Raw genomic sequence first — 13,446 nt, forward strand, 5'->3', positions numbered from 1 at the left:
CTCAACCTTGGCAAGGCCGTTGTTGCCGGTTTTTATGCTGCCTGTGTGCGTGTTAGTTCGTGTCTGTGAGTGGGCCCCTGTGGCTGTGTGTTTTTGCGTGGGTTTTCTGTGGTATGCGGCCAACGGAAGTCGGGAATGGGTCATAATCGACATCCCTGTTCCTCTGGCCCCTCGACTCCTCGATTACACGATCCTTCTCCCCCTTTTTTTCACTTTTTCACTCCTGGCCAACAGATATTGAGGCCCTTTGTATAATTGCACTTGGCAATGGCTTGTTGGCATCATTAGAGCCGAGTTTGGGTAAATATAGCAATTACAGTATCCGCAAAATGTCCTAATGCCAAATTGACCGGAAAGCACATAGAAAATAGAAAATTACAAGAGAAATCGAGCCTAGAACTTAAAAGATAAGGATATGGTGTAAAATTTTGGGAAATGGATTGGAAAGAGCAGAAGCTCATAAGTTTTCTTCCTTCTCCTTTATGTACTTTAAAATTGAGATATTAAATAAATCTTATTATTAAAATATATAAGATGATTTTTAATATAAAATGAAATTAAATTTGAGTTTATTTTAATGATCATTTCGAAATATCGCAATGCAGTTTCGAAGAGAGTTTCAGCATTTTACTCAATCATCCACTGCTTGGCCCATTTCAACCACCGCACAGTGGTAAGAATTGCCAGTACAGCTGCAGTATGGATTTGTTTAATTAAGGGTTTTGCTGTTGTTTTTGATAAACTATAATAGCCAAAATCTAATAAAAATATTTTATATTAGCTTATGAATAACTAATTTTATTATACATGTTTTTGAATAAAATTTATATCAAAAATCCAGTATTTTATTGTTATCAAAAATTGTTTCACAAAACAAAATCATTTGAAAAAACATTAACCGCCATGTATGTATGAGACTAAAAAGTTAAAAATAAAAATTAAATTCAATTTGTGATTTTTAACCACAAAATGCTACTAATGCCCACTGTGCAACCCGTTGAACAAAACAACTCTCTCTCTCTGTTTTTGGGAGAGTGTGTTTGCACTCTCCCCGAAAAACAAACGCTCTCTCGCTCTAAAGTGCATTGCCAGAGCAGATCGCAGCTTGCTGTCCCGCTTGCACAACCCCTACACCACATTGGTGAGCATGAATTTGTGCCTGTAGCGTAAGAGAGCGAGAGTTTCAGAGCGGCTTGGACGTAGCTGCCGTCTCTGAGTCACTTCAATTGCTTTCGAGAAGTCGACGCAAACGGTTCGTATTCGTGAAGTTCGCATCTGAAACAAAAACAAAAAGATAAACGATGCGCGTGCGCCGTGTGAATTTCGCAAAGTTTTGAAAATAGTCAAGATCTGTGTGATGTGCCTATAAACAGTGCAGTTGCCAAAGCAGAAAACAAGACAAGACCCCATAAAACTTGCCCATTGAAACACTTTTGGATTAGTTTCACGTCAAGCAAATAAACAAAAACAAACGCAAACAATATGGTTCGCAGTTTGGCCCAGTGGACGAAGACGCTGAGCTTCCCCTCGCGTCTCTCGCCAAATCGCAATTCCAAGGATTGCTCCACATTGGCAGGTCCTGTACCGCCACCCACGCCGCCCAGGAATAAGACGACCTCGGGCAGCGGAAATTGCGCTACCTCGCGCTCATCTTCCTCGACAGTGTCCTCGTCACACTCGTCGTCGCACAGTTCACCCACTCCCGGGAACAACAACAACATGCCCATCACGGAACTGGAACAGATTGTAAGTTTACCAAAAAAACAGAGTAAAACTCTAGGGATTATTTCGATAATTAGTGTATATAATTCTTATAGGAATACAAAATATTACTTTTACCAAATGAAAACTGATAACTGATAATAATTTATCAGAAAGATAATTTCTTATAAGGTCTAAAAATTCTGTGAAATAAGTTAAAGAATGATAATATATGTATACGAAACGAGGCTATCATCGAGGTGAGAGACACAGCAGCAGGGATCGTATCCGTGCCCCTGTGGATGGGACTTCCTGTTTTGGCGAGCCAGCTGTGCAAACATTTAACAACTAAAGCCCGCATATAATTTCCATGGCAATAAAAGCCTTGCCAAGTTCCCTTCCACGAGTGCATTCCATTTCAGATAAAGCTCATTGACCCAATTGAATGGGGCCCTAGACCAGGGGCCAGATACTAGGGCTTAGCCGGCACTTATCATTATCAATCAATCAGTTTCGTAAAACAAATAGCCGTATGTAGAACGTGGGGACGTTCACTGATAGCGGATTTCCACACTCGATAAGCGGCCTGACAACTATCAAAACGAAAAGCCTATAAATTTATGGTTTTCCCGCATCAAATCGGTTGCAATTAAGCCCCCGCCGTTTGACGGCCAAGTTGAGAGCAATTTGCCATAGCTGGGCGACAGATTGCCGGGTCTCAATTCAAACACATGTCGGGAAAATAGGAGTACAACAAAAAAAGGCGAACAAAATGGAAATAAAAAATCCGAAAAGCAAACAGGATGTAGATGCGCTTGAACTGATGAGGATGGGAATGTCTTTAGGGATACAGACAGGCCCGGTCATGGGTGACAACATATGGCTACAACGTGGCCCGATTTCCAGACAAGGAAAGCAGAGCTAGTTTGAATGGGGAAAAAGGTTTATTGAGAGGCATAAACAATTGCAGTTTTGAGGAAAAGGATTTACTTAGAATTTTAATCACAAATGTGGGAAATTTAACTCTTAAAATTATAAAATAAATATTTATTTGAAGTTTGTTAAATCAAAACCAATGAAAAGAAATGAATGAAATTGTATAAATCGAATATAACCAGTATCAATTAACATTTTCCACTTCGGAGTTCAAATTTCCCACCGACTAAGCCCATTTCAATGCGGATTCGAGTGGGCAATGCAATCAGAATTCCCGTAGTTCGATTTCGCTGGCATTTTTTTCGCAATCCGCTTTTGACATTCTCCCTGGTCAGTGGATTCCGCAGACGAGAGCTGCATTCATTTACAGACCCAGACCTACTGCGAACCACACCCACGTAGCACGACGGAGTTGGTTAAAAAAAAACATTAATAACGAAAAGCTAAGACGACGGCACGAGCATGCCACAGTTTTCGTCGGCGGCAGGGAAATGGAAAATCGTGACCAGCGGCGACGAGGCGCCGGCGACGCATCTGCGGAAAATGCCAAAGTTGAAGAGCACTTAAGATACGGTAGTCCAATCGAACCGTTAGGCGAAGGAAAAACTAAATGAGTGCCTGAGCTGGGGTTATGTAAGGCAGGTTCGCATTTTTGCCATTTGGCGAAAAACACAACAGAAACAAATCAGCAGCTCAAACAAAAACAAGTTTCTTGTTTTGGTTTTGGTTATGGTCTTAGACTAACGAATCGCTCGGAAAAGTTGCCCAACGGCTTTTCAGCTGCTCGATGCGGTGCAAAGTACAAACATCCTTGGCCAAAGGTAAACCAGTTAACCAGTTCCAGTTGCCAACTGCTGACGGGGGCGTCTGCCCTGTTTTACTGTTTACTTCTATCCCTGGACTGGCATTCCTGGAATTTTGCAATTATAGTAAAACCCGTTAAGTGGCGGAATGGGTGCTTCCGTCTGGCTGAACATTTCCCACCAATCCAGAATTGATTCGCTCTATTCCCGTTGCATTTCCCACACTGGGAAATCGATTAACATATGGCCAACAGATTAGTTTCATATGAGTTCTTAGCTTTATACTATCACTTTGGGCACTTGGGAAAATGGTTTTGATAGTATATAGAATTTAATTCTGAATACATTTCATATAAACACCATTGATCTTGACATGCTATTATCACATTGAAATTGAATACCATTTTTATAATGCCAGCCTGTAGAACGTGCTGAACCTTTATTTTCACAAACTTTTCGCTTTCGATTAGCAATCAATTAACATATTGCTGGTAATGACACATTTCGCTCTGGCTATGCCTGACTCAACGGATTTCTCTTATTCTCTGACTTCTGGGGACCTTGTCAATGCGAAATATTTTCGCTAATGGCAGCAAGAATTTTGCCCTAAAGTCTGACGACCCCAAAAAAAAAAAAAAGAAAACAAAAACGTTGGCTAACTGCATTTCCTGTCGTTTTTCCAGACAAGCAGCTGCTAACCAGACCAAAATAAAGGTCAGACCCGCATGAAAACAATGAGCCACAAATTGTGGCAGCTGCAACAAAGTTCACCTGCAGTAGTTTGGCAACAATGTTGGGTCTCTAATATATAATAAAGAAACTAGAACATCTGATCACTGGTGATCGGAGTCATAATTTATCCATTTCTCGGGGCAAACGCATGCAAATTCATCACCGTGATTAAGAGCGGCAAAAAGCAGCATTTAACATGGCTTTATTGGAAATATTGCGGTATTGCAGGTGCAGAGGGAGCAACAGAGCAACAAAGCAGCAGCAACATGGTGTTTTTACCTGTTTAGAAATCAGCTGCTCTGCTCCGCTTTGTCCCCTCTTTTTCCCAGGTGAAAACCAGTTTCTGTCTTTGGCCATGTTTTGTTTTCATTTCTTTTTTTTGTGTTTTTTGTGTTTTGTATTTTGTATTTTGCAGCTGTCTGGCTCTCGCATACATCCATTGTGATGTTGCTGCCGCTCTTATGGCTATTGCTGAAATTACATACTGGCCGGGCATTTTGTGAAATTGACAAAACTGCGCATCAGCTGTTTTGATCGGTTTCCTTTATTACTAGCCCGTTTCGCTTACAAATTCGCCATCGATGCACTTTTAAATCCGGCATCGATGCATTTTATTAGGTCACCAAAGCAACGACCAGCAATATACTCATAACATTAGCAACCCGTGCGACTGTGGGAAGTTTTAGCCTTAGTCAAACACAAACCCAACCCCCTCGAGAAAAAAGGTGAAAAAAACCAATCTAATTAGTGTACCAGCTGCGGGTAAATATCAAAAACATTTAGCACAGTTTTCATAGAGCTTATAATGTTGATACTGTTGCTCCATATGAATGCTGAGAATTTCTTAGGCAAACACAGCCCGTCGAGTCTCTAAATATAAAAAGCTAATGCCAATGCTCACGTACCAAATAAAAAGCATGCCAGGGGCGTTCTAGTAGAGGGGGTATTTATGCATCTACGCAGACCCATGCCAAGTTCCCCCTACTTCGGATCCCTTTGTGCATTACACAAATGAACGTCAACATATTTTGGTTGGGAATATTTTGTGTTAACTGAACAAACGGAAGTTCTACCAGCGGGGAACTGAATGGTTTGGTGGGGGGTTTACCAATAATAATGGAAGGTGCTAAGTCCCCTTGCCCAAGAATTTGATGATCTTTTGGTTAGCAGGCCGAGAGATCGTGCTCCAGCTGAATAATAGAACATTCTGGGAATATAAAGACCTTATTTAGATTTGGTTCAAAATGCTTTCTTCAGCATTTGCTTATCATAAATATGAAATAACCAAAAGTTACAGCTAATCAACTTGTGGGAAAATGTAGTAATCTTTATAGACTTTGTTATATTATAATAGAGAGACTTCTTAAATAGACTCTGCCCGCATAACATCAAAACTCATTTGGATAATCAGGCAAACAAATCACTTGCTCCCAACAGACTGCAACCCTTTAAATTAAAGTGCCTCCCAATCAATTTGTCTATTAATAAAGCCCCAAGAGTATCAGATCTTCCAGAAACATGGTCGAACCCAAAGTTTTTGGACACCCCAAACTTTCAGCAGAAGCATAAACAATGCCTTGGCAATGGGATGTTGTCTGATTGAAGCCAGGCCAGAGATACCATAAACATAAAACAAACTTATTCGTCTATGAGCGCCTTGAACTTTAAGGCATAGGAATTGGATGGGGTAATTCCAAGTAGGAGGCACATGTCTTACAGGGAATCGAATGAATTCGATGTCTAAAATTATAAATTTTTTTTCCTGCCTATTCCTAACTTAATTTTTATGATCTGCCATGGCCCGATGCACCATGGAAGTGCTCCCGAGTGGAGCGGGACAGGGAGCGGTAGAGAAGTTGCCACTCCAGGAGACGTTGCGTCCCATAAAAATAAAACAAAATGCGCCAACTGCTGTTGCTCATAAATAATGCGTTTGTTAGCTCACATCTCTGTTTGGTGTTTCCACTTTCATTGGCCTGAATGAACATTGATTTGTTTTGGAGTTGTGTTGTCAGTCCGTCTGTTTTCATCCGTTTTTATGTTATTTTTTAATTACCGCAGCCTGAAATTTGGCCACGCTTTCGTGTCTGAATCGGAATTTCAATTGGCTTTGTCTGCGGCTTTACATAAGAACCAATCAAACTGAATGACTCTGAGCAGTTGAATAACAATATTCTTTATTTCCTTGCGTTTGTAGGCATTAGGAAAAAATCAAAAGTTGCCCAAAGATCGCTTAATTATATAATCATCCGACGAAATCTGGCAAACGACCTCCATCTCCATCTTTGTGTGGTCCCCAATGTGGAAGTCAAAGTAAATTAACCTTAGCAGAGCGGCAAGTAATTGCCACTAAAAAGAAATCATTCCCCTCTTCAGCTTTTTTTCCCCCGTTTAGACCATAATTGTTTTGGTTTCCCCGTAAACATTCGGAGCCGGTTGACAAACAGTTGGCCGGGGGCAGCTTTTGATCTCTGATCTCTTCGGATGCTGCTGCATGTTCTTCATTAAACCATCCACTACATGATACGGAATTTGTATAAACAACTGCAAATTTGTTTACGGCATCTCCGATTGAGTGGCAGTTACTTCCTGAACGAAATCGTCTGTGGGTGGTTCGACTTCTTCGATTCGAAGTCAAATTGCCTAATTGGTCCATTGCCCCATCAAGAGTTCAACCGTACAGTTCACCACTTAAGAGTTGACATAAAAATTGTAGAGCGTAGACGATGGCACAAAACTCGTTTTCACGTTAAATGAAAATTACCAGCAAAAGGCGATTCCATAGAAATAATATTTTATTTTTTCCACTACGCCCATTCGGAGGGCACATGGGATCCGAATCCGAATACGAGTCCGAATCGAGGTTCACCCCCTTCCCCCTTCCGCACCCTGCTTATGTGTTAATTGCTTATTATATCTTCGTTTTTATGTCGCCTCTACGAGAATGTCTCTGGGACCAGAACCAGATGCAGCGACATGTTCATTTATCAAAAGTCAAGCCACGCTCTGAAACAGCGCCCCTCTGCCAACCCCCTGACCTTCCCTCAAGCCCCATGACAAACTGCAGATAAGGTCAATTAAAAGAGTCAACCGGAAATGTCGCGACGCTCGGTTAGGAGCCACAGATCCCTTAAAACATCTCTCTTTTCCCCCGATTTGACTTTTCACGTACTCATCACTTTAATGGTTTGTCAAATATCATCAAATCGAACAATTACCATATCCAAATTTGGGTGGCTGGGAATTCGAAATGGGGGCGTTTTAATTAGATTAGACGACCAAAGAACAAGTCATAAATATTTTCGCACAACAACGCAATTTATTATTTTAATCTACCGGATGTGAAGTCGCACTCCTCTCACAGTCCCCAGTAATTAAAAGCATAAAGCAGAAGTGCATCAGGAAAAAAACTGGGGAGCAAAACCAAAGGCGGGTGCAGTTCTTTCAAAAACCCGAAGTACGAGTATACACCAAGTATGGGCAAAGGCAGTCAAGCGATGGCTGGAGAAGTTGGGAGAGTGCCCAAAAAGAACGTTAGAAGGTAGGACAGGAAGTGCCTGTCTGGGTGTGCCTAGGAACATGAGCAGTCATGTGTGAAAAACCCTCAAGGGAAATGCAGCAAAAAGGTGCCGGGCAGGTAGCTGGAAAATCAATATCTGCGATGGACTGGATAAACAACAGGCCGGGGGATCGCGAGATAAGAACGGCCATCTCCTGGCTATCAGCTTGGGAAAGCAAATCTCAAACACCTTTATAAGGAGGGGGATCTCAGGGAACTCATTAGTTTCACTACAACTTCCGCACTTGAAAAGTCAGTTCACACTCCATGGGTTTTTGGAAAGGTATTGGCAAAGCAAGAAGTTATTTTAGTGTTGAAAAGGTAAATAGGTATCAGAACATAAATATTTGTTAATAATATAGATTTAAATTATTTGTAGCTTTGTCCTATGGAGTTGTTTGATTTAATGCTTAATTCTCCACCGATCTTTACTGACCGCCACCTTCTTCTCTTTCTTGCAGATCTATCCCGGTCCTGATCCTAAACACATTATGGGCTCCTTGGTATTTTGCATTCATCACAAGCAGGGCTGCAAGTGGTCCGATGAGCTGCGAAAGCTGAAGGGGCATCTCAACGCCTGCAAACATGATGCCACTCAGTGTCCCAATAAGTGTGGAGCCCAAATTCCCCGGATCATGATGACCGATCACCTACAGTACACCTGCACGATGAGGAGAACGCGTTGCGAGTTCTGTCAGAGCGAATTCTCTGGAGCTGGATTGGAGGAGCACAACGGTAGCTGCGGCCAGGAGCCTGTCTATTGCGAGGCCAAGTGCGGTCAGCGGATTCTCCGTGGCAGGATGACGCTCCACAAGTCCAAGGACTGCGCCAAGCGACTCCGACGCTGTGCCCATTGCCAGCGTGAATTCTCGGCGGACACACTGCCCCTGCATGCGGCCCAGTGCCCAAGGGCTCCCTTGGCCTGCCCACAGAGATGCGATGCGGGCCCAATTGCCCGGGGTGAGCTGGAGGCCCATCTTCGGGATGAGTGTCAGTCTTTAGCCGTGTCCTGCAGCTTCAAGGAAGCGGGATGCCGTTTCAAGGGTCCCCGACAGATGCTCGAGGCTCATTTGGAGAGCAACGCCGCAGCCCACCTTTCGCTAATGGTGGCCCTTAGCTCGCGACAGGGTCAGCAAATCCAGATGCTTAAGTCAGCAGTGTCCAAGCTGTCCATCAACTACACAGGTACTCTGCTGTGGAAGATTACCGACTGGTCAGCCAAAATGGCGGAAGCGAGGGGAAAGGATGGTCTAGAGCTGGTATCACCTCCCTTCTACACTTCCCAGTACGGATACAAGCTGCAGGCCTCCATGTTCCTTAATGGGAATGGACCCGGAGAGAACACTCACGTGTCCGTATACATTAAAGTTCTGCCCGGAGAGTACGATGCCCTGCTCAAGTGGCCATTCTCGCACTCAATCACCTTTACGCTGTTCGAACAGGGAGCCCAAAGTGGCCAAGGAGGCGTAGCGGAGTCGTTCGTACCGGATCCCACCTGGGAAAACTTCCAGCGACCCTCAAATGAACCCGATCAGCTAGGATTCGGCTTCCCACGATTCATCTCTCATGAACTTCTGCACAGCCGGCCCTTCATCAAGGGGGACACCGTGTTTCTGCGTGTAAAAGTGGATCCCAGTAAAATAGTTGCCGTCTAGCGACCTTAAATAGTTTCTTAGACATTTACTCGACTTTTGTAAATACTGTGTATTTAAATTTATGAGTAAATCACCTAGCCTAGCGTAGTCTAGCCTGTTCAGTACCAGCGGCAGCTTCAGGCGATGTTGGCCATCAGGCGCTAACTGGCCTTTGAATGCCGACCGCTGGGCCACTGCGTCATAGTCATACTCGTTTCGTTTAAGTTTTTGCAGTGCTGGAATTAAACCAAAGCATACATACGCATAGAAATAAATTTAGAGCTCATCAAATTCATTCATAAAAGTACGCCTAAGTTCGTGTCTTAAGTCTTTTGTTTAGAGATTTGTATTATTGCGCGCGATGCGATCACTTTCAAAAGATCTTCAAACTAGACCGTACGCTCAAAATCAGTTAGACCATAAGTTGCATGTACATAGCGTTAAATTCGGATCAGCCGCAGCAACCGCAAACCTAGTTCTAGTTGTAGCACCTAGTTAGTTAGTTAAGCCAACGCATTAGTCATTATCCAACTTTCAACATAGTCAAATAAGTTTATGTTTAAAACCTACAAAGTCAAAAATATAATAAAATGAAGCAATTAAAATACAAAATCCTTTAATTCAATTGGTATTATTTGAGATGTATTTTCTTCAAAGGCAGAATGCTAAGTAAGTAAGGACTGAGTTGATTCTTTCCTAAAGCTCTGGTGGCGGTGAAGGTGCCTAGGGCACACCGGCGGTGAGGGCTCACTTAAGGGTTTATCAGTACTGAGATAATTGGATTATCGGTGGATAATTAGATTGGCAGCCTTGTTATCTATCGAATTAAAGTTTTTTGCCTCAATACTTATTCTGCCCGCGAAATTTAAAAGTATTTATCAGTAATTTTAGATTCCGGTTTGATTGAAAATAAGTCTGGTATTTATTTAAAATTGGATGGATTGAAAATAATACATAACTACAGAGTTAATTCTGTAATTTTTTGTCTACAAACCTAGTAGACCATTTAAACCAAATAGACTTAATAAATAAATAAACAAGCATTCACGAATATTGTAAACTAAAGCGAACTCAGTGGAATGATTGGTGAATATAGTTTGCCCTATGGAAAACGCTTTTTTAGGAGATTCTCCAGCTTCCGGATGCCCGTCTGGGAGCTGCCATCGGCGTTTTTATCTGCACTACCTGTAAAGCTTCCTACGCTGAAAATAAAGGCTCGTTTGGGTGTGGAAGAAGATGCCGTTGTCGCTACCACTGTGCTGGAATCAGTTGCTCCTGTGGAAGGTTCAGCGTCGTCCGTCGTCACGGATGATACGGCTGTAGTATCGGTTGCTTTGATATCTTCATCTCCAGCAGTTGCCTCTATTAGGCCACTAACAGCCGCTGCTGAAGCCGTGTGCTTGAACAGATCGATCAACTGCAGCTGATCCACCCGCTTGACCGCTTTCATATCCAGAATTTTTTGGTATTCGGCAATGGTGATGTCGGGAAGAAGTTTAAGTACTTGCTGGGTGAAGTGCGCTGGCGGTTGGACTGGTGTCATCACCACTTTGATGATCATCTCGGCCCGCGTCATGTCCTTAACCACTACCTTTGTGTAGCTAGTCGGGGCCTTTCGGTTTACGCTCGATCCCACCGAAGGTAGCTCTAAAAGTGCCGTCTTCAGAGAATGGGTGTCCAAAAGAAGCTGCTCACAGCCAAGTACATTATTGGATCCATCCGAAAGCGTAAGTTTACAGCGGTACAGGACGTTGATGAACTTCGGTATAAAAGCAGCCACGAAGCGATGGCAAAACTGCGTGAAGTATTTGCGCGAACTTGCTAGTGTGTCTCTAATAGTTGGCACTGTCTGCTTGAAATTTCCGCAGAGACTGCTGATGAAGGCGCTCTGATCGCCCACGTTATTAATATGCTGCCACTGCACCTTGGCCATCGCCTGCAGCGAGGCCTCGCAGCCAGCTTCAAGATCCTGGACCAGAAGCTGGATGCAGTTGGATATGATCCTGTTAAGGGATGAGAACATAAGATTAAGATATGACCATAGCACAGCTTGTGTTTAACTTACCGATGAAACACATCCTTTTCCTCGCTCATATCAATCTTACTCACATAGGCAGACGTCACCTTCTCCTTCAGCTTATCCTCTAGTTGCTGAACAGTCTCTAGGCAGTACTCACCGGTGGTCAAAACGCAGCAGATGCGCACTAAGTCATCTCTTGAGAAACGTTGAGTGTCGCCCTCCTTGAGAAAGTTATGGAACACCTGGCCAGCGGCAGTGGACAAATTCTGCATGTCTCGCGTTAGCAATGAAACGCTCTTGCCGATGGAGCTACCAGTGGTGGCTGGCACCAGCTTCGGTGTGCTACCCTCGAGCACTTTGGAAGCGTATTCCCGCAGATATTTTTTGAACACAAGGGCGAGATCGTACATGGGCTGCTCGTTGCTTAGCTGGTTGCACTGTACCATGCACTTTTTATAAAAGACGAAAAGATCGCCCGAACTTGGGTATACGGTAGTCTTGGCCTCGGCAAACTTATACGGTTCCCGAGACATCTCCACGAACTTATCCATTAACTCTGAAAGATTCCGGTCAATGCTACGTATGTATATGTCCAGGTGCGACTTAAAGCATTGTCCGATTTGGTCGTGAAAGACTGTTATGGCCAGAGCAGTTTCCGTTGTCGTCGGCTCTGTAAGGACTCTTGCTTGCTCCGTGGGCTTGGCTCCAAGAGTTATTCCCGTGAAGCGTTTGGAGAGTAGCTGCTCGAAAGCCTGCGTCTTGTTAATGGCGAACAAAAGTAGTCTTACATCGATCTCGTTGGTGCGTTTGGCCATTATCTGTGCTAGCTGTTCACGCGTCTGTCGGCAAAACTCGACTGTAATTCGCTCTGAGACCTCCCAATCAAGGGGAAATACCGGCCCATACTTGTCCTCAAAGTCCAACAAATGACGCTTAAGCCAAGCGTAACGTTTGTCGATCTTGTCCAACCAGGCAATATCCTGGTTCTCATGGAACAAGTGGGTGTACTCCTCCAACTGTTGAGCAATAAACCATTTAAGCAGCTCTTTCTTCACCTTTGGATCCAGCACAGACATCACTTTGCAGGCGTCTGCCAGCTGATTAAGTCCCAACCTATGCTGGTTTTGTGCCGAAGGCTTCGAGGCGAAGGCTTCCTTGAAATCTTCAGTGATTTGTTGCGCTAGGGTAACCTGTATTTTGTCCACGCTCTGAGAGAGATTCTAAAAGGAAAACGAGCTTCGTTAGTAAATGCTTTTGGTTGGATTCTGAAGTTACCTTGATTTCATCAATGTCGGAGAACTGCTGAAAGTGCTGGTTCACTTCCGTTATAGCCTGCAAGGGATTAAGGATTTCCCCATAGGATCGACGTTCAATCAGCTTGTTTAGGCTTTCGATTCCGCCCACCAACATGTGCAGGTGATTCAGCGAAGTAATCGCAGCGGTGAGGTTGCGCTTGGCGCAATCTAGTTGCTTAATGTCCCGAGTAATCTCCTTGACCATCTCCTCGGTGCGCTCAGCCCGGGTCTTTACGTCGATGATGTGGCTGAACAGGGAGCTAATAACTTTCTGGGCTTCAGTCAATGCCAACTGACCATCCTGACCGGTATTCGTCTGACCACGAACCACAGATCGGATATTGTCGTCAATTAGTGACACCTCACACTGCATCTTTTGAATGGTCTCATCAATCCCGGCTAGCGATTGTTCATTAGGAAAGAGCTGGTTGATGTAGTCTACGGTATTGAAATCCGGCGCATCCATTGGATCATCTGTTTTGAGAACCTTTAACGGAGAGTCTCAATTGGTTGGAGGAGCCGTGTCCATATGTACGTTCCACTGACTCACCTTGTCGATGACCTGCTTCACCTCTTTGGAGAAGTGGATTTTGTTGTTGGCCACCATTCTCTCCTCCACCTCTCCATCTACCGCAGTCTCACTCATCCCGTTTTATTTGTATCCTATTTATCTGTATTAAAAGTTTTTATTTTTCCTTCGTGACAAACCAGGGCTGGAATGCATTTATCTGAGAACAGCTGCTGGTAGAGTAAATTTGTGCTGTTA

At 43.6% G+C, this 13,446-nt stretch overlaps 2 protein-coding genes across 3 annotated transcripts; one reads left to right on the forward strand and one right to left on the reverse strand.

Moving 5' to 3' along the window:
• Nucleotides 1-1,216: 1,216 nt before the first annotated feature.
• On the forward strand, nt 1,217-9,977 carry LOC108102648 (TNF receptor-associated factor 4). 2 transcript variants are annotated; one of them, XM_017207775.2, is made up of 2 exons: nt 1,217-1,746; nt 8,193-9,977. In XM_017207775.2, exons 1-2 carry the CDS (start codon nt 1,483-1,485, stop codon nt 9,384-9,386), a joined length of 1,458 nt encoding a protein of 485 aa, XP_017063264.1. In that variant the 5' UTR covers nt 1,217-1,482; the 3' UTR covers nt 9,387-9,977. The 2 variants fall into 2 exon arrangements, with proteins under 2 accessions (XP_017063264.1, XP_017063265.1); XM_017207776.2 differs by lacking the exon at nt 1,217-1,746 and adding an exon at nt 7,984-8,052.
• Nucleotides 9,978-10,267: 290 nt separating this feature from the next.
• On the reverse strand, nt 10,268-13,416 carry LOC108102658 (vacuolar protein sorting-associated protein 53 homolog). The gene is made up of 4 exons (XM_017207797.2): nt 13,231-13,416; nt 12,661-13,167; nt 11,431-12,605; nt 10,268-11,368 (listed from the first exon to the last, which is right to left on the reverse strand). Exons 1-4 carry the CDS (start codon nt 13,324-13,326, stop codon nt 10,468-10,470), a joined length of 2,679 nt encoding a protein of 892 aa, XP_017063286.2. The 5' UTR covers nt 13,327-13,416; the 3' UTR covers nt 10,268-10,467.
• Between the last annotated feature and the right edge of the window lie 30 nt (nt 13,417-13,446).

Source organism: Drosophila eugracilis, unplaced genomic scaffold (genome assembly GCF_018153835.1).
Source record: "Drosophila eugracilis isolate 14026-0451.02 unplaced genomic scaffold, ASM1815383v1 contig_575, whole genome shotgun sequence".
Taxonomy (NCBI): Eukaryota; Metazoa; Arthropoda; class Insecta; order Diptera; family Drosophilidae; genus Drosophila; species Drosophila eugracilis.

Excerpts from the sequence above, each read along its gene's own strand:
- LOC108102658 (XM_017207797.2), bottom strand. The coding sequence starts at position 13,326 with ATGAGTGAGACTGCGGTAGATGGAGAGGTGGAGGAGAGAATGGTGGCC. Across the intron at positions 12,606-12,660 it reads CCGACATTGATGAAATCAAG|AATCTCTCTCAGAGCGTGGA; the intron begins GTAACTTCAGAA and ends TTTTCCTTTTAG. Across the intron at positions 11,369-11,430 it reads GAAAAGGATGTGTTTCATCG|GATCATATCCAACTGCATCC; the intron begins GTAAGTTAAACA and ends ATCCCTTAACAG.
- LOC108102648 (XM_017207775.2), top strand. The coding sequence starts at position 1,483 with ATGGTTCGCAGTTTGGCCCAGTGGACGAAGACGCTGAGCTTCCCCTCG. Across the intron at positions 1,747-8,192 it reads TCACGGAACTGGAACAGATT|ATCTATCCCGGTCCTGATCC; the intron begins GTAAGTTTACCA and ends TCTTTCTTGCAG.